This window comes from the organism of the source record quoted next, unplaced genomic scaffold (assembly GCF_019419815.1).
Source record: "Pyrus x bretschneideri cultivar Hongxiangsu unplaced genomic scaffold, Pyrus_bretschneideri_v1 Contig8, whole genome shotgun sequence".
In the NCBI taxonomy this organism is placed as follows: domain Eukaryota; kingdom Viridiplantae; phylum Streptophyta; class Magnoliopsida; order Rosales; family Rosaceae; genus Pyrus; species Pyrus x bretschneideri.
The window spans coordinates 9,065,997-9,087,021 of NW_025999820.1; the positions used below are offsets into that span (position 1 = coordinate 9,065,997).

At 42.6% G+C, this 21,025-nt stretch overlaps 1 protein-coding gene across 1 annotated transcript; it reads right to left on the reverse strand.

The window, feature by feature from the left end:
- Positions 1-82: 82 nt before the first annotated feature.
- LOC125473066 lies at positions 83-21,025 on the reverse strand. Its single transcript, XM_048575340.1, has 7 exons — positions 20,861-21,025; positions 19,943-20,075; positions 1,847-1,950; positions 1,593-1,764; positions 1,330-1,470; positions 1,100-1,188; positions 83-1,013 (listed from the first exon to the last, which is right to left on the reverse strand). The coding sequence occupies exons 1-7, from the start codon at positions 20,950-20,952 to the stop codon at positions 284-286; spliced, it is 1,461 nt and encodes a 486-aa protein (XP_048431297.1). The 5' UTR covers positions 20,953-21,025; the 3' UTR covers positions 83-283.

The window sequence follows — 21,025 nt, forward strand, 5'->3', positions numbered from 1 at the left end:
TTCTTGTTGAAGCAGTTGAAGTTGAATCAGAAACCGGGTGGTTTATTATGGAAGAAGTTGAAGAACAAAAGGGGGGCCAACATACAAAATTTCTACCGTGTGCATTATTTAGTATTAAAATGATGGAATGACAAGCATCCACCATATGTATCAGTTATACAAAAGTAAAGCCTAAACTGGTGCAGAAGCAATCTAGACGATACGTTTTCGATTTGCTGTATGGATTGTATACGAATTATACAAGCAACCCAAAAATGATGCAGAAGCAATCTTATCCAAACATTTAGGATGACTTCCGATTCTTGAGGGCATCAAAGCGTGCAGCAAGTGCGTCATAATCTGGTAACTTGGGATGAACTCGAGGAGTCGAGTCTTGCCTTGCAGCTGAAGGTACTGGTGGTGGAGTACGCTCAGGTGCTTGATGAAAGCCTTTGGAAGGGGACTCCATTTCAACTTCTTCATCACAGTCCGAGTCATCAAACTTAATATCCGAATGTTCTGATGGGGCATTATTGTAGCTGTACCTCCTGTAGATGAACTTCTTCTCATGTCCATGGCTATCCATTGTTTCATCTCTTGAAGAGGGAGATCTATCAACTCCACGAGCTTTAGATTGGTGATCGATATTCTGAGAGCCAACTGATGGAGAATCTGGCGCAAAGAAGCCAGTGGAATTGCCAGAAGGGGTTCCAAATCCATTATTGACCCTATTCTGAGAGGCGACTGGTGGAGAATCTGGCATAAAGTGGCCACTGGAATTTCCTGAAGGGGTTCCGAATCCATTATTGACGCTCAAAGATGATTGAGCTGCTTGATTGCAGTCTTTGTTGGCCAAATATGCGGCAACTTGTGCAGCAGCCATTGCATCACTGGCAGATTTTGCGGCTGCTTCAGCAGCTGATGCGGAGTCTACAAAGTGCATTTGTCCCCTTTCACCACCACTACTTGATCTGCGATCACCACCACCACTTAATGTTCTGCGTTCTCCACCACCACTTGTTCTGCGTGAAGAACTAAACGAAAGTACGATAAAATAAATGGATAATCGAAGTATGGTCAGGTTTTAAATTAGATGAGACAAAAGGAATAGCCAAGTTACCTAGTGTCTGGCTTATTAGTCTCAACAGATTCAGGCTGCACACTGTGCACAGGCATGCTGGTAGCAGTAACAAAATTGCATGGTCCTTGCTGTTAAAATAAAAGTAAAGAGAAATAGTAATCGGAAAATGTCTTGCATATAACGTGAGAAACGAAAGGAGTGATCACTAATCAGAAATCTAAAAATGGTAAATCTTAATGAGAGAGAGAGAGAGAGAGAGAGGAACGCACTATAAGCTCTTCTGGGGGCTTGAGAAGTTCCTGTTCAGATTCCGATGTATCCCATTCAACCTGGTATTCCTTGGCTATCTCCTTGAGGAGTTTCAACTTTACTTCACCCATAGGGGTTCTAACAGAGAGCTTGTCAATCAGCTGTGTAAGAAAACAAAAGCACTCAACTACCATAGAAACTAAAATATGAACCGAAAGCAGAAAAGTAATATAGTACATCCAATAACAATAAAAGAATTATATGAGAGGGAGACCATGCTTACCATGCGATTCACCCCACAGCTGGGACGTACATCAACAGCCGCAGATACAAAATCTTTACCATACTTTTTCTCAAAAATATTCCTTAGGGAAATTAGTTCAGGAATCTCAGAGCACCTGGGGGAGGCAAAGATTAAACTAGCAATCCCTTCTTTGAGATCAGGCGGACACTCCCTGTAACAAATACGAGAAACATTGGGATTAAGAGACTATCTCACAGCTGCGAAATGCAACAAAGATAATACAATATCATCACCTTTGCTTTGCGATGATAGAAAGTCTAGATACTACTAATTCACAGAAGAGTTCAATGAACTCATTGGCAGCCAAAATGTTCTGTTCTCTGATCACATGTTCAACCTACATAACAAAGAATTCGTTAGTAATTAGTGCCAAATGATTTCGTTAACCATATTGCAAAGCGCTTTAAAAAATGCGCCCTGAGGAGCGTCTAGCTGGCTTCGAGGCGGGGTGTCGGTGAAATGCCAATGCCCAGTGGTTAGACCTGGCATTGGTGTCGTGTTTTTTATGTTCGTATCGGTTTCGTCACATACCTAATATCTTAACGGATCATGTCGTGTAACACCCCGTAAAGTAAACGGCTAATATGATCTGACCCGTTACCCGTTAAGGTTTTAAATCAATAAATAATGAAAATGAAAAACATAATTTGACCCAAAAAAAAAAGAAAACATAATACTAAATTAGTATAGCATACCACGTTGTCACATAAATATTACTTCAAAACATAAAAACTAAAAAAATAAAAAAACATTTGTCTTTCAAGTATTAACTACCTAAAAATAAGAGCCTAATGAAAAAACATTAGTACATTACAACAAAATACCAAATGTTCAAAGTACATTTGCAATAAAACCCTTCAATTTCATCAATCGCCAAGAGAAATGGTATTGAAACTTTGGCTAGATATATTGTCTTCAAGAATTATCTTGATGATGTTTTCATTAAGGCTTTCCACATTAACACTCTCTTCCACATAAATTAAGCATAAAAAACTGAACATTGTAAACCATTCAAATGTGTTTGATATTTTTACTTTTAATATGTTTGGTATTTTTAAGGTACTTGCTATTTTTATTTTTAATGTGTTTTATAATTTTTTTAATCTTACTCTTTGCATGTAGTATACTATAAAAATACATATATAAGTAAAACTTAAAATTTTAAATTTATATAGAATAATAATACAATAATATATATTTCATATACAATATATACATATACACTATGACTATTGTATTTTATAGTATGTTGTTTTTAGTAGTTTAAAAAATTAAAATTATCAAAATAACTTTTTTCTTAAGGTGTTAAAACGATTTACCTACAAATCACTCTCGTGTAAACCTGTTCATGACCCGTTATTAACGGGTTCTTATTGTGTGACCCGATAACAATCCGATTAGTTATCGCATTGACCCAAAATCCCTTAATTTCTTGTCGCTTACGTGTTGGGTTTACGAGTCCTGTAAGAAATTGTCAAGTCTACCAGTGGGATTTGGCGAAAACTCGCCTAGATGTGGTCAAGGCACGCCTAAGGTGGTTGATTGGGCGTCGTTTTTGTGTAAGAGTTGCTGGAATCTCGAAATTTTTTGGTTGAATATGAAGGTTGCAGATGCAACAACGCTACTTGAGAAGATGAATAGCAAGGTGTCGTTTGTTGTGCTTTCATTTGCGTACTTTTCATTTTTTTATATTATTTTTTTGGCTGATTTTTTTTTTCTCTTTAAATTGTCTTCTAACTGTTAGCATATTTCCCAACTTGCAACATATTCTTTGGGATATTCTCTCGTCATATATGTTAGATTTTATTTTTAATATTATACTATAGATTTCAACAGACTCATTTCTATAAAACTATTTTATTGTTGCAGTTCTATTAGTTTAGGAATATGATTATGTAAATCCTATCATATCTAAGATACCCTTATGGGATTCTACCATATATGTTAGGCTAGATATTATCTTATTAGAGCTATAATTCTATTGGGGTAAGGAATTTACTACACGAGAAATTATATTCACACCCCAAATTACTTCTCACACACCCTTTTAATTTTTTAATATTTTTCTATCAAGTGTTAGTGGTGTGTAGAATATATATAAAAAAAAAAAGGCTTTTTATCACAAAGTCCTGAAATTGACCACCTAATCAAGTGGTTTTAAAATTGAAAATCGATCAATGTAATCCCTGAAAATAGGGGTTTCAATGTGATCATTCCATCACAATTTCGTTAAAAATTCTGTTATGTGCTGATGTGGTACATAACTGGATCCCACAAGTCTAACAAAAATATTTAAATAATTAAAAACAAGTTTTAAAAACTTGAAAAATAAAAAAAGCCCGTATAATGCTGTACAATAGTACCGAATTAACCATTAAAGAGGCCCTCTATTCTCTACCCGTTCTGGAAGAACGTTGTTGAGATTAATTTTTTTTTTGTTGTTGTCAAATCGTTGCTAAGTTTTAGAGATATTCAAGATAACAAATATCATATTGAAACCACTAAAGCGAATGGTTTTGAATTTCTTTGTATCAGTTCTTACGAATATGGCCAGAAACGTATTCACGAGAAGCTAGAATGTCTCCCAATTGGATTGTACATCACAACCATTTGAGCTATAGAGACCCTAACATGGGGTCGGCTCCGAGCTTGGGATCCATAGCACTTTGTTGCTTTGATATGACCATATGGGACATCCCAGATGAGATATGATGCGCATTTTCCAAAGTATAACACGGGCATCATCTAACCTCTTATCCTAGACATCTGTCTTGCAAAACATGCTACTTAAGGAAGTTCACTCAACACTCAGCTACAAAGATCATTCACAACTCACCTAAGTTTCTCCAGAGGATTCAAGGGGATATTTGTAGACCTATCCAATCAACATGCGAACTACTTGCGAAACTTCTAGCTCAAATATTTAAGCTTAGGGTTCACTACCTTGATTGTCGTATTAAGTCGATTCGACTGGATAATGATGGAGAGTTTACGTAAGAGACTTTTGACGAATATTGCATGTCTGTTGGGATTGAAGTTGAACATCCAATACCCTATGTTCATACCCAAAACGGCCTGGTATAAGCTTTTAAAAAGCATCTTCAATCGATAGCTTATACTTTGGTTATGTGAACCAAATTGCCGATATTGGTCTGCCTAAGGCCCACTGTTACCTAACCTCATTCACTGTTACAATTATTTGCTGGGTACGAGCCTGACGTCTAACACTTATGTGTGTTTGGATGTATAGTCTATGTGCCAATAGCGCCGCCACTACGTACCAAAATGGATCTTCAGAGAATAATGAGAATTTATGTCGGTTATGATTCACCATCAATTATTCGATACTTAAAGTCCTTGACAAAAGATCTCTTTACCATACATTTTGCAAATTATCACTTCGATGAGACGTCGTTTGGGGAGATAAGAACGCTAACGTTCCTGAAGAACACCGTGAATTGTCGTGGATTACTCACATTATTTCTCATTTAGATTCCCGCACTGCCCAGTCTGAAACTGAAGTGCGTCGTATTTTAGATCTACAGAGCATTGCTCAAAGCATACTAGATGCTTTTATTGATCTAGCAAAGGTGGCATACTAGATTACATATACTAGCTACATACGCACTTGCAAGGATCGACGTACCTATCATACGCTGAAACATCGCCTCAGAAGGACAAGTCGTCCCTGAATGAGGGTTGGCCGCACCTCCCACGTGGCCTAGTACACTAGCAGCAGCTAGCCAATCATCTTTTCCTACCTGAAGGTGGCATATCTCTTGGTTCAAAAGATTCACAACCCCATAAGAGGAAAACGACACAAACTAGTGACCCTAGTATGAATCTAACCATTGCTTACTCAACCGTTCCAACATATGAGGTTATTCTAGAACTGACTACTTCATCCGCTGAAGACCTGATACGATGTTTTGTTTGATTATTTACACACTCAAGGGGGAGTAATCCTAAACCCTAAACCCTACAACACTTGTAACTTTAAATGTTTATTCCTGTTGACCTTAAAAATTACAAAGCCTACGTGGCGCGCAGGCCGAGTAACTAATAAGCTAACTACGTTATTCGGTTGAATGCTGGGCGTGCCAACTCGTCGTCTAAGCTCGATTGAGGAGTAAAATTTGTTGATGTTGCGTGGAGCGCGTTACTGACTTATTTATCTTGCGACTGCTACCGAGGAAGGAACAAATCTCGATCTTTGGATTTTCGAGCCTTAAGACAAAGCTGCTAGTTCTGCGAAGTTCACAAATCGTCGGCGCCCGATTCGGTCACAGTGATTATATTCGTAAGAGTATAAGCACGTCGAATCGACACCAGACCGTACGAACACAAGTATTCAAAAATGATGTATGCCTTGATGGTGAATGCGGTTTGGCCGTTGGAATGCCGAACTCTGAAACTCACTTGTGAGTATCCAATCATATAATCACTTGACGTTCAGTACACCGAATGCCATAACTCGTAACACCTTACTTCGTCGAGAAGGCTAATAAGATGACCTATGCCAATAAGGATTCGAAAACCCTTCTCGACCGAGACTTAAATTACCAGTCGACCTTGACGCAGTGCTGTTTATCTAAACTGAAGGTGCTCATCGATCGGCTGATTCGACGGTAACAATGCTGTTTATCCAAACTGAAGGTGTTCGCCGGTTACTTTCACAGTACTGTTTATTCAAACTGAAGGTGTGTTGGCGAGAAAAAGAAAATAAAAAAAATCTCAAGATGTTAGAGAGGTTTTGCGCAGGGTAGTTGTGGGTTCAATTGGAGTTCTCGAATTGTTGCATGATGTCTTGTATTTATAGCACTAACTCATTCTTGAGATCGAATTAAACTCATATCTGGATTGTGACTTCTTGTTTCGTTCCAACTTGGCTTCGAACAACCTTACTCCCATTAGAACTTTGAACTCACCCCTTTTTGGGGCTTTATTCATTGTTGGTCGGGAATCTTAATTGCACTAGGACTTCCTCGACCCATTTGCTTATCTGAACTACTCCTTCTTGTAAAAGGACTCGACCATCCCTGCTGAATGACCCGGAATCACCAGACAGCCCATAATATTTTTGACACGATTTTGGGCCGAGCATAAACCTACACTCGGCCCAACAATATTATTTTAGGCCCAAACATTGCCCTCTCGCTTTTGAGGTCGTCGACTGCCAACCTTTGGTCGGATCTTGACCTTGAAGAAGCGAAATCATCTTTTGCTTTTAGACTTAACTGTTCTCGATAACCATTACCATGCGCATTTATGGACTATGATTGCACGATCTTCGTTACTCCCGACATCCTGCCACGTGTTGATTCCCCGATAAACCTAACAACTCTCAATCATGGCCCTCGAAAACGTGCGCCCGTCGAAACATCTTTCTTATCAATGCATTAAAACCGTCGCCGCACGCAATCGTGCATCCCAAATTCCCAAAAACCTCGATCCTACCCTTGAAGATTCCCCAGATATCCAAAATGATTGGCAATTTCCCGGTTGATTTTCCCTCAAATTCAAAAATCTAGCGATTGCGAATACCAAATGTTTGATTTTCCTTCTAAAATGCCTATAAATACCTAAATTTCTTTCATTTGCATCCCACGCTTTTAGAAAGTTTGAAACTTCCTTTTGCCATTCTTGATTTCTCAAACTAGAAGATCTCAAGCTCATCTCTCTCAAACCCCTTTTAAACCCACGCGAACCTTTGAATCCTCACCAATGGCTTCCTTCATCTCAAAGCTCTCCGATGAATGCAACAAATGTAAAGATTTCATCAACCGGAGCACTTTCAAAACGCTACGCTTCGAGAGCGACCTAAACACCACTCATCAAATTCTGGGGCCACTTTTTAAAGATGCAGTGCTATCGTGCATCACCAACCACCTCAAGGAACAGTGCCTAACACCTTTGCTGCAAGGGTTTGACTGGTCGAAATGGTGCTTGGCACGGCCCCAAGGAGCTTGGCCCTCAACCACTGCAGCCTGGGCAGCTTGGGTAGAACGAATGGAAACATTCTTTAGCAAAAAATAGGAAGCTCTTGGCATTTACGATGCCATCAAGCTCTCGACCATGGAGATCACCATGGATAAAGAGCTGCTCATGGCGGCTCTGAGTTTGTGGTGTTCGGCCACCAACACCATAATCCTTCCTTTCGACCCTCTCAGCCCCACTGTCCTTGATATTTCAACTATCCTTGGGACTTCCCCATCTGGTCTCCTAATAGATGCTGCCCTTTCCGGGTGCCCGTCGAAACTCGACCTAAAAGCATTATTCGACGATCAGGTCGTCCAAACACTCAGCCGAGAAGGTCAGGAACCCTCGAAAAAAGAAGTTCAAAAATTGCATAAGAACTTTTTCAACTACAACACCCTCATCCTCCACTTTGCAGGCCGTGGGGAGGCGAGCTTGAAGAAAGGCGAACACGAAGCCTTCCTGTTCTACTGGTACAACAAGTTTATCTATTGTACCAAGTCGAATAAGTGCTTGGTTGAGAACATGTCGGTAGCTCAAGCCTTGGCTAGCGGTCACTCTTTGGCACTCAGTCCGGCCATCCTCGCCAATCTTTTCTGTTGGGCCGAAACAACTATCAACAAAATCGACCCACACCAGAATGGACCCCTCTAGGTATTCCAAATCTGGCTACAGGTTTATTTTTCCACACTTCGGCCCGAAGTCCCCGTTTTCCAACCTACCGCAGCGCTTGGTCCTCAATTGGCCTCTCGACCGACGCCTCCTCACCGGGCCGATAAAGTCCTTAAACACTTTTTCGACCTGGATGTCCTTTCTGACGACGAGTTCTTAGTATGTCGGCGTCAGGAATACCCTGCCTCGATCAGGCTTTCGAAGACAGCATGGGATGAGACTGAAGATGCTGATCTTCGTCAACACTGGGGGTAGTTCGTATTGACACGCGACATTCCCCTCGGTTGCGACGTTCGCCGAGCCAGTTGGGAGGTCTATCATCTCCATTTCGTTGCCCGGCAGCTCAGCTACCTCCAAGGTTGCCCAGTACCCCTGCTCGCTTCTCGCTCCCTCTTAAGTCGAGGACACCTTTCTGGTTCCTCCGAGAGGGAGTGCAAAACAATGGAACAAGATTTCAGGATAAGTGTAAAAAATTTTAACTCCAACCGACTGTTCCTGAATCTTTGAGTACTAAAACTTTTGGGGACTGGTGGGAAGAGTACACCCGCAACTTCTTTGGCGTCTCGGCCGAAGATGTGGTCAATAAAATATTCGACGACCTACCCAAACAAGCTCCTGCAGCCCAATCGAAAGAAACGACCCAAGGTATATTATCGTTTCTCTCTTTGTACTTCAACTACTTGCTTAATGTTACTAACTCGACTTTGCTTTCTCAGGTGGTCGTGTGTTGAAACGAGGGGATGTTGTCACTAAGGCGATGGCCAAGAAAAAATTGGTCCCCTCATCGTAGAAGATTACAACTACCGGGCGAACCCCGCCAACCAAGCGACCTCATCAGGACGCCGAGACGGGAGATGACGCTCCTCGACCTTCGAAACGCGTCAAGAAATTGGCAAAAAAAGAGGAACGGGAGATTCACATCATCTCCAGCCAGACTATGGGAGTGACCGCTCCTATCATCTCTCTTCCCGTCCCGGTTGTCCAGGCTTCGATGGACCAACTGCCATTGCCATCTCATCACTCGGCTGTACCGACAAGGGTTATGGCCGAACCGGCTGCTGCTCCAGCTATGGCTTCGGAGCCGATCGTTACGCCTACTTTGGAGGAGACGGCCGCATCTGTCGAGGCATCCCCCATACAACGACCGACGATCATTCTGAAAAAGGTATGATTCCATTGCTAATGATCTTCGTTTATTCGATTTTCAAGTCATAACAGCTTTTTATTTCAGGACGATGATAGCGACAAGGGTGACGAACTTCCACTAGAGCGTTGCCCTCGACCAACCAACCTTTCTTCCGTCAATCCTCCTCTTGTGGTCGAGGCGACCGTCCAACCAAATCCTTCTACGACCGATCGTGGGAAGAGACCCTTGGTTGAGCCTGAGGCGCCGGCCGAAACGCCGCTACATCCACAAGATGAAGACCTCAACATTCCTCCACAAGAAGTTACCTCGGCTTTCGTAAGGCTCCCTCTCCTTTCTTTATTAATTTTATTATGACGCGTCTGAACTCAGGAAAATATTAAATGTCAGGTGCCCGAACGTTCATTTCACTGACAATTTTATGCGTCGAAGGGTGTTGTCTATATTTCCTGGCCACCTCAGTGGCCATCAAATGTAAATAACCTCCATCGGCCGCGTGAATTTAGAAGCAGTCTTAGGTACTGAGCTCGACCATTAAGTTCTCTCAGTTCGAGCAATGAACCGGAGGACATGGCCGAAGTCTCCTCCCAGCAAGTTTAGAAACACATCCCCTCTGTTATGCATTCCATATAACTTTCCTTCTGCTGACATTTTTCCTTCCTGTGCAGCCTTCATGGGAGGTTGAGCTCGACGCCTTGATTGCGACTACTTCGGGGGTGGCCGGCTCTTCAGCGACCGCAACAAAAACTTCCGCGTCAACGACTGAACCAAATGCCCTCATCAAGCTGCAGGAATTGCTATCTCTTTCGGCATCACAAATCCTTGAGTGCCCAGGCCTCGACTCCGTAGGGACATCTGAACGATCTTACGGTTGATGGTCAGTTAAGCAACGAAGCCATTACTCAAGCTTCTTCTGCTCTGGAACGAACTCGAGAGTATTTCGGTATGCTGAAGACAAAAAAAGCAATGATGGTCGTTTAAGAATCTTTGCGTTCACGGGTCAATATGCTGAAGACGAAAAAAGCAACGCTGGCTGACTTTAACCGTCAAATTACGGAACTTCAAAACCAGAGGTAGGCAGTTGCTTTCGAGCTAGCAAGAGATTTCGAGTCCGGCGACAAATCCTGCCTGACCGAATATGCAGCTAATATGCGGCATGCCGAGCAGCTAAAGATGGATAAGAGGATTCAGCAAGCCGAGGTCACGATGGGCGAAGTGAAGTGGTTAGAATTGAAGGCTGTTCTCGAAACTCTCATTCCCTCCTCACCTTAAGGGTATCTAGCTATAACTAGGTCGAACATATGTACTTGTATACTCGTTTTTACGAGCTTATTAATGAAATAGACTACTCTTGCATTTCCCATGTGACCGGATAATACTTTTTTAAGAACTTCCTATTGATTGGTAATTTATGAATTAGCCCGGTCTGGTCTCTAAGATGATATGCCCCTTTGCCGAGAACTTTGTGGACGATGAATGATCCTTCCCAATTCGACGACCATTTGCCGAATCTGGGGTTTTTAATTCCTACGGGCAACACAGTTTGCCAAACCAACTCTCCTTCGTTGAACGTTTTTTTGTCTGACACGTTGATTATAAGCTCGCTCGGCAATTTTCTTCTGTGCTATTAATAAATTACACGCGTCGATCCGAATTTCTTCTAAGTCTTCTAACTCTTGTCGCATAGCTTGACTATATTCAGCACTAAACAAGCTACTCTGCTCGATCACTCGTAATGAGTTTATACTTAGCTCGACTGGTAACCTAGCGTCGTGTCCGTAAGTTAACGCGTAGGGAGTTGTTCTGGTGGCGGACCGGGGTGAAGTTCGGTAGGCCCATAATGCTTCATTTAACTTTAAATGCTACATCCCAGGCTTCTCTCTTACCGTTTTTTCAAGAATACCGATTAATACCTTATTGCTTACTTCGACCTACCCGTTCGCTTGTGGGTAATATGACGTAGACTGCTCAAGTCGGATATTCAGACTCACCGTGTATTCCCTAAACCTGTCGGCTATGAAGATTGTGCCATTGTTAGTTATGATTATTTCTAGCATGCCGAATCTGGTCACAATATTTTCCTCTACAAAATTGCAAACTTCTTTGGCTGTTAATTCGGCGTATGATTTTGCCTCGACCCATTTAGTGAAGTAATCGGTTCCTACTATTATCCATGCGTGTTTTGCCATTCCAGAAGATGGTGTGATTTTGCCGATTACGTCTATTACCCATCCCCTGAACGGTCATTGTTTAGTAACTGAGTAGAGTAATTCGGCTGGGGCCCTCTGCACTAGTCCATGAATCTGGCACGGTATGCATCCCTGTGTGTATTCGATGCAATCCTTTAATATACTTGGCCAGAAGTAGCCGTGTCATCGGAGCAACCAGCGCATTTTACGTCCTGATTGGTGAGCTCCACAAATTCCTTCATGTACTTCGACCATTGCTTGGACAGCCTCCTGTGGGCCGAGGCTTAGTAATAGTAACCCATCCTCACCCTTTCGGTATAATTCATTTTAGTATGACACGTAATTCGTGGCGTGGAACCTCGTTCTCCGGTCGTGTTTCCCGTTGAGGTTATCAAGATATCGTAGAATCGTTTTTCTCCAATCGTCTGGTAGTGTCTCGACGACACAATTCTACGGGGTCTTCCTGCTCTAGTAATGATGGTAACAACATCACCCTCATGCGTATCACGTGATTGCGCTAGAGAATTTACTGATTGACCTAGGCTGCGTATCCTGTGAGTTGTGCTCTGAAGGCGATTTGGGCGAGTTCGTCGGCGTCAACGTTCTGAATACGCGAAATGTGCTCAAATGTAATCCGTTCAAACGACTCGGCCAAATAGGTGGCGACTATGTGATAGGTCGCCAAAGTACAACTTATGCAACGAAAAATACCGTTTAGTTGGTATCACCAGTTCAGAATCATCGAGGACGAGAACACAGGTTACTCTTAAATTATGCAGGACGTGAAGACCGATGATAAGAGCTTCATACTTGGCTTGATTATTCATACAGCCAAAATCTAACTTGAGAAAAAAATACCACCGGTAATGGTCGGACGATTGAATGGCAATACCAACACCAGCCGAGGTCGAGGTGCTGGAACCATCAAAATGCATCATCCAATGGGTGTTGCGTGTTCTGATTAAGCCGATGTTGACGTCGTTGTCCCCAAAGCCATAAGGAGAAGGGTGTTGGGCCAAAAAATCGACGAGAGCTTGGCCTTTGACGGCCTTTTGGGGTACGTATTGCAAACTGAACTTTGATAAAGCCATTGTCCATTTCCCAATTCAGCCTTTGATGATATGCCGAGTAAGCATGTAACGAATAATATCTGTTTAGGCAATGACCTGCGTAACTGAGAGCATGTAGTGTCGAAGTTTTGATGCAGGAAAAAAAAAGCTAAGCAAAGTTTTTCGACAGGTAAATAATTGAGCTCCGGCGAATTCAGATTGCGGTTGAGATAAAAGATAGCTTGTTCACGCCCAACATCGTTATCTTGCGCGAGGAGACAACCCATGGATTTAGCTGCTGCCTAAATGTATAGTTTAAGAGGTTTACCGCGACGAGGTGGGACTAGTACAGGTGGCGTGGAAAAGGAAACCTTAATTTGCGTAAAAGTCGGTTGGTGTTCTTCGCGCCACTCAAACTTGTCGGAATCCTTAAGTTTGAGGAGCGTAGATAATGCTTTAATTTTGCCTGTCGAATTAACGATGAAACGACGGAGAAAATTTATCTTCCCGAGCAATGACTGGAGTTGCTTCTTGGTTGTCGGGGGTGAAGCGCTAATGATTGCGCGAACTTTATTTTTGTCGACTTCAATGCCGCAATGGTGCACCAAAAAATTTAAAAAATTATCGACCGATACACCGCATGCGCATTTGGCCGGGTTCATTTTGAGGTTATGCTGTCGCATACGAAGGAATGCTTGCCGAAGATCATCCAGGTGTGTTCGGCGGCTTTTCGATTTCACCACCACATCATTAATATAAACTTTTACGACCGTACCGATCAAGTCATGGAATATCGTATTCATGGCTCGCTGGTATGTGGTGTTGGCGTTCTTGAGGCCGAATGGCATGACAACCCATTCGTATGTACCGAGCGCCCCCGGGCAACGGAAGGCGGTCTTGTGGACGTCAGTCTCAGCGATAAAGATCTGGTTGAAACTGGCATGGCCGTCCACGAAGAATAGCATTTCATGATTGGCTGCGACATCAATTGGTAAATCCGAGATTGGCATTGTGTATTCATCTTTGGGAGTGGCTAGATTTAAGTTACGAAAATCGATGCAAATGCCGAGGGCTCCACTTTTCTTTAACATCGGGACGATATTGACTAACCATTCGACGTACCGAGCGATCCGAATAAACTCGGCTTTCAGAAGCCGAACTAATTTGTCCTTTATGCTGAGTTGTACTTCTGTCGAGAACCGATGTGGGGGTTGTCAGAAAGGCTTACACCCTTCTTTGATGCGTAACTCATGTTCGACGAGGTTTCGGTCAAGGCCTGGCATCTCATGATAATTTCACGCGAGATAATTTTTAAATTCATGAAGCAATTTACAAAACTCGACCTTCATAGAAGGTGGTAACAACGCACTAATAAACAATGGTTGAGCCTCATCGGTTGTGCCAACATTGTTTTCTTCCAATGGGTCCTTAACCTGGGGCAGATGATCTTCGAGTTCGGTCGGTGCGGCCTGAACTTTGTTGAACAATAAAATAGGGCCGTTATCTGCTTCGGCCAAAAATTCGATTAAGTTTATGCCTGAATGTGGTTGCTTTGCAATGGCGTACCAATGGGCCAGCAGACGTTCCATGGTTGACGAAACCGCGGCCCGACGTTTTTCTTGTTTGGCGGCATTAGTCATCGGCATTGGTAATGAGATCTGCCAAGCCGAGTCTCGCCAAATCCTGTTGTACAGTCTCGACGCCTACCTCGATAGCTTTCTGAATCGAAATTCTGGTCGGCCGTCCATCCTTGTCAAAACCCTGAAGGGTGATGTAGCCGACATGATCGTCATAATAGCGAGCTTGGATCATGTTGGTCTCAAATGGTTGATTATCGGCTGAGTGCACTATGACCGATTTGCCATCCCAAAAGATAAGAACTTGGTATAGTGATGAAGGAATGCAACTTGTTTGATGGATCCAATCGCGGCCGAGCAATACATTATAGTCAGTCTTTAAATCAATTATAAAGAATGCTGTCATGTGGTTACGACCGACAATGCTGACTTCTAACGGGAGCACTCATTTGGTTTGAGACTTGTCGCCGATGAAGCTACTCATTGTTATCCTTGATGGGATAAACTCGTCAGTAGAACGGCGTAATGCCTTCGTGATGAAAATCGGCATGATGTTGATTGTGGCTCCACAGTCGATAAATACCTTGGAAATGGTATATCCTTCAATATGAGCCGTGACGTATAACGGCTTTAGATGTTGAAGATTAACAAAAGGGGAGTGGGGAAATAATTCGGTCAGGGCTGCCTTATGGTTGTCACCTTTACTGACTTCCCCATCTTCGTCAATAGTGACGAAATCCGCTTGTGTTGCTTATTCGGCAACAACATCCCAATCCAAAAAATTCGACTGATAGGTGCTTGGTTGAAACTCAGCCGGTAAGACATGGACCATACTGATCTCCATATGCTCGAGGACCGAGGGACCCATCAGATCTTGGTCGTCGTCTTCCAGAGTAGTAGATGTAGTATCAGTCGTTGGAATGTCTTTACTTGGTCTATTTAACGCTTCGGTTTGAACATGCTTTTGAAGTGTATGGACTGAATTTATTATATTCTGGTTATCTTCCCCGAGCATGTTTACTATCGAAGATTGGTTTCGTTCTTGTAGTACTTTATAAGCTCGTTCTTCGTAGGCGATTTGGGCGTTTCTTGTGTCCAGGTATGCGTCTAAACATGCCATATGATTTTCCTCGTCGGTCGTAAGGCCGAAAAGAGATACGACCGAGAAAACTTCGAAATGATATCACAAATGCTGAAGGTTTTCGAGTGAAAAGGGTAACTCGACGGTGTCTATATATGTGTATGGGTCGACCTCAAAGCCGAGGACCCGAGCCTCACGTATATGCTGGAACCTACCTTTCATTGCTGGATCGGAAGTTTTTTGGATAATTTGCTCGGCATCAGGGCAAGTTAGTGCTAGGTCAAGGGCTTCCTGACATGCCTTGGGTAGCCCGTATAAGTCATTGGCGGAATATTTCTTATGAAATTCTCGCATGTATTACAAGGATTCACTAAGTAATGGAGGGTGCACATTGCGCCGTACTTTGACTAACGGTTCCTGCGGTGGTAACGTGGGAAGTTTTCTTTCAGCTAATTGTCTAAAATGCTTGAGACGAGCTCTCAGATCCCCAGGTCGAAGAATGAGCTTGATGCGTTTCTTGGACTCTTCAATGGTGGTCTCAAAGTCGCGAGCAACTGCCTTTTTCCCTTCAAGTAGTTCGATCATGATAGTCGGAGTAGGCCGATTGTCACCGCTTCCTACTACCTCTTTTGGTTGCCATCGAGTAGTCGAATTGGCATGCGCTTCTTGTCGTCAAGCCATGCAATCTATCCACTGGCGAAGACGTTTTTGAGACTTAGATAACGCTGTATACAGGCCAGTTGGAGAATTGTAACTGTACCAACGTTGGTCTCATGGCCTAGGCGGTTTGAAGGTTTTGCGATCGACAGATGAACTCGAACTGCTTAAGTTGCACGAGTAATAATCCTCATTATAGAATGGTGCGTCAAAGTCAAGACGCCATCTAAGTGGGGCTGGGTCTTTTGCTTGTACTTGTGGACCAAGTTCTCAAACACTTGGCGTCGTGGGCCGGCACTGAGTTCCTTTGGCAGTTTTGTAGCAGTCGTGGATAGTGGGCCTGAAGTTGGTGCCGAATATGCCCTCTTTTTAGGTTTAACTCTTGTTTTACAGTGGTCGCATAAAACCATTGATTCATGAGTTTCTTCGAAACTAGAACCTGACATTGTTCATCAATGGCCGGCCTTAAAGGCTCCATGGATGGTGCATTTGAAAATAAATCAATCTTCAGTCTTAGTTGACCATTCTGCTTATGGATATGCTGCACCGGGACGAATTCGACCTTTCATTTTCCTTTGTTTTTAGGGAGGTGAGCATCCACCATACCAATTATTGTTGAAGGGAAATGATTGACGTCGACCGCCATCTGTTTCTCCGGGAATTTTAGTTTACCCTTCTCAATCCAATTTTGAATCGCGTCACAGAACACAACGCAATTAGTGGTAGCATGCTTGTTTGAATTATGATACTTGCAAGATGTCTTGCCCTTTAATTCTTCAGCCTTAGGGATGTTATGTCCTGGCCGAAGTTTGATGATCTTTGCTACCAACAATTGGTCAAAAATTGCATCGGCTTTGGTAGCCGAGCGAGTCTTGGCGTCTTTGGGACTTACTTGAGCTAATACCTTGCAAACGTATGGTTTATCTATCACTATTTCAGCCGCATCCACACTGGCATACTGGGGGTTCTCACTTTCGGCCAATGCGTAGCTGATTGTGGGATTCTTGTATAGTGTTCCTCAGGATGGGGGCTTCAATATTTTTTCCTTTTGGAGCAAATAATCATACTGCTCAACATGTTGAGTAAGTTCGTACATATCTCGAATATTTGCTCCCATGAATTTCTTTTTGTATTCCACGTCTAGGTCGTTTAGGGTAATTCTGACGAATTCACCTTCAGGAAGAGGTACTCGGCACCAATTCCTGGCCGACTTGAACCTTGTTAAGTATTCCATCGGTGACTCATCCCAAGCTTGAGCCATCCTAGCCAACGATAAAACGGACATTTCCATCCCTGGTCGATAGAATTGTTCATGAAATTTCTCGACCAATTCTTCCTAACTCTGGACGGAGTTTGGTGGAAGATTAATGTACCAAGCAAAAGCTGACCCTGTCAGTGAAAAGTTGAATAGTCGTAGTTTATGGAAGTCACTATTGACGTCGCCACATTGCACAGTGAACCGAGCTACATGTTTTAACGAGGATAAAGACGAATCTCTAGCGAACAAACTGAAGTCGGGGATCTTGAAGCCTCTAGGGTATTTGAACCTTTCCACATAAGCCGGGTACGGATGGATGAATTTTGGGAACTTCGGCCTTTCTTTTAGGGCCGAGTAGATCATTCTTTAGGCCTCGGTCATATTAACAGATGCTGGTTCTACTCCCTGGCCAGGTCTGTCAAATCTATTGCTTGATCCGCCTCTTTTCTCTAAGTCAATTGGTTGTAGCCAAGCGAATCCTTTCTCGGCTTATAATGGGACATTTGTAAAAGAAAGCTGCCGGGGTTGGCCGACGTGGCCATCTCCGAAGGCTTTACTGACCAACAGTTCAAGCATCCTGGTCTGCGTATCAATGTTGATTCGTATTACGTGTAGTAAATCATTCATTTTCTGGCCAATCGACTGCTCGACCTGTCGATATTGTTCATCAAGTCGTTTCGAAGAAACGACCTAGTTGGCGGATCAGAACCCTCTCCACTATCTTCGTCGCAATCTTCCACTATTCCTTCAACGAAAATGCTAGCCGTTTGGTTAGGAATATCTGGATTACGAGGCTGTCCGCCGAGACAAATTTTCTTATCTCGGCGTGTCGCACTTGTAGCCTTGGGTGGTGCAACAATGATCCAATTTTATGCCTGAGACAAATCTTGCCCAGGGTATTGCACTGATAAGTCAGTTGTTGACTTTCCTATGATTGTTTTCTTCTTTACAGAGCATGTCTCAATGGTTATGAACTCCGAAGGTGTAGCATAAGGTCTCACTAGGCATGCCAAAATGTTGACCCTAAAAATTACAAAGCCCATGTGGCGCGCAGGCCGAGTAACTAATAAGCTAACTACATCATTCGGTTGAATGCGGGGGGTGCCAACTCGTCGGCCAAGCTCGACCGAGGAGTAAAATTTGTTGATATTGCGTTGAGCGCGTTGCTGACTTCTTTATCTTGTGACTGCGGCCGAAGAAGGAACAAATCTCAGCCTTTGAATTCTTGAGCCTGAAGACAAAGCTGCTAGTTCTACGAAGTTCACAAATCGTCGGCGCCCGATTTGGTCACAGTGATTATATTCGTAAGAGTATAAGCACGTCGAATCGACACCAGACTATACGGACACAAGTATTCAAAAGTGATGTATGTCTTGATGGTGAATGTGGTTCGGCCATCGGAATGCCGAACTCTGAAACTCACTTGTGAGTATCCAATCATAAAATCATTCGGCGTCCAGTATGCCGAATGCCATAACTCGTAACACCTTACTTCGCCGAGAAGGCTAATAAGATGACCTCTGCCAATAAGGATTCGAAAACCCTTCTCGACCGAGACTTAGATAGGTAACTAGTTAGCCTCGACGCAGTGATGTTTATCCAAACTGAAGGTGCTTCTCGATCGGCTGATTCTACACTGTTTATCCAAACTGAAGGTGTTCGCCGGTTGCCTTCACAATGCTATTTATCCAAACTGAAGATGTGTTGGCGAGAAAAAGAAAATAAAAAAATCTCAAGAAGTTTGAGAGGTTTTGCGTAGGGCAGTTGTGGGTTCAATTGGAGGTCCCTAATTGTTGCATGATGTCTTGTATTTATAGCACCAACTTCTTCTTGAGATCGAATTAAACTCATATATGGATTGGGAGTACTTGTTTCGTTCCAACTTTGCTTCGAACAACCCTACTCCTATTAAGACTTTGAACTCACCCCTTTTTGGGGCTTTATTCATTGTTGGTCGAGAATCCTAACTGCACTAGGACTTCCTCGACCCCTTTGCTTATCTGAACTACTCCTTCTTGTAATAGGACTTGACCATCCCTACTGAATGGCCCGGAATCACCAGACATCCCATAGTATTTTTAATACGGCTTTGGGCCGAGCACAAACCTACACTCGGCCCAACAATATTATTTTGGGCCCAAACAATTCCTTAAAAAGTAAGTAGCCAACAAGAAAAAATAAGTATTTATTTGTTTTTATTTTTGTGTAGTTATTTTTTTTTTCTTCTTAAAATGTTATATTATTCTTGTTTTTTTTCTTTTAAGACTCTTTAAGTATTCCACCATAATATTACATAATATATATAATTATATGTAAGTTATAATAGAAATCTTAAGTCTCATAAGGCGTCGCTTCACGCCTTAAGGCGGGGCTATTCATAGAATGCCTCGCCTACTCTTTCGCCTTTTAATACATTGACTGAAGTAGAAGTTTGGGTACTATAATGAATAAGGGACAAAATCCTCAAAAATGCATAAATATAAACGATGCAGTTTTACCCACTACAGTGTCAATAAAACATGCAAGGAAACAAAAAATAGTTTTACCCACTACACTGTCAATAAAGCATGCAAGAAAACCAAAAATAGTTTTACCCACTAGTGTCAGTAAAACATGCAAGGAAACAAAAAATTGAGGAAGTTGTTCTAGTAACTTGCACGGGAAATCCAGTCACACATTTGTTACTTAGCCAATAGAAAAATTAATAAGACTTTAAAATGTAGTACCCGGATTCGAGCAGTGGCGTCTTGACCAGATTGTAGGAGTAAGGCGATGTCACGCCTCATCTGCTTCACCACCGCCTGCCTCTTGTTCCTCAGCAGCTTTATTCTAGCCACCGCCATCTTCGCTTGCATTTTGCTGTTTCAACATTCATTCCATTGATCCCCATTAGCAAAACAATGAGCAAGAACAATCATTCAGCCAAAAAAAAAAAATTCCCCCCACCCTATTAAATTGTCAAAAAATGCAAAACATGGAACAAAAATTTCAACTTTTCACAATCTGGGTCTCAATAACTCCAACCACCCACATATTCTAGGCAACCAAACAGGGGAAATCTCTCCCGGCCTATTACATTGCCGAGAAAGAGCAAACATGGTAACAAAGATTCTAACTTTAACAACTTTTCACTATTTGGGTCTCAAATCTCATTTACCCCTACAATCCAAATTCTCTAGGTATCCAAACAGAGGGACTAATTCCCTCCCTATTAAATTCCACCTATAATGCAAACATTGAATAAAGATTTCAACTTTAACAACTTTTCACTATCAGAGTCTCAATTCTTCCTACTACCCAAATTTTCTAGGCAACCAAACAGAGGGACTAACTCCCACCCTGCTAAATTGCCGGTATAATGCAAACATTGAACAAATATCTCAACTCTAACAACTTTTCACTATCTGGGTCTCTATAATTCCCCCTTCCCACATATTCCAGGCAACCAAACAAAGGGACTAAGACTAACTCCGACCCTATTAAATTGCCCAGATAATGCAAACATTGAACACAATTTTCAACCTTTCACAATCTGAGGTCTTAATAACTCCTATTATTCAAAATTTTCTAGGCAACCAAACAGAGGAAAGAACTAAAGTAGAGAAACCCGGAAAGGGGAAAGGCGGAGAGAGAGAAGAATGTACCATTTGGAGGAGTTGAATCCCCATCGGAAGAGAGAGCGGCCGAGCTTCACCAGCTTCTTGGTGTGGGTGGTGGCTGCGGCGGCGACCGTCATGGTCACAGAGAGAGAAAGATGGTTTTTTTTTTTTTTTTGTCTGGGTTTTTAATGGGGAGTGTAACGGTCGCCT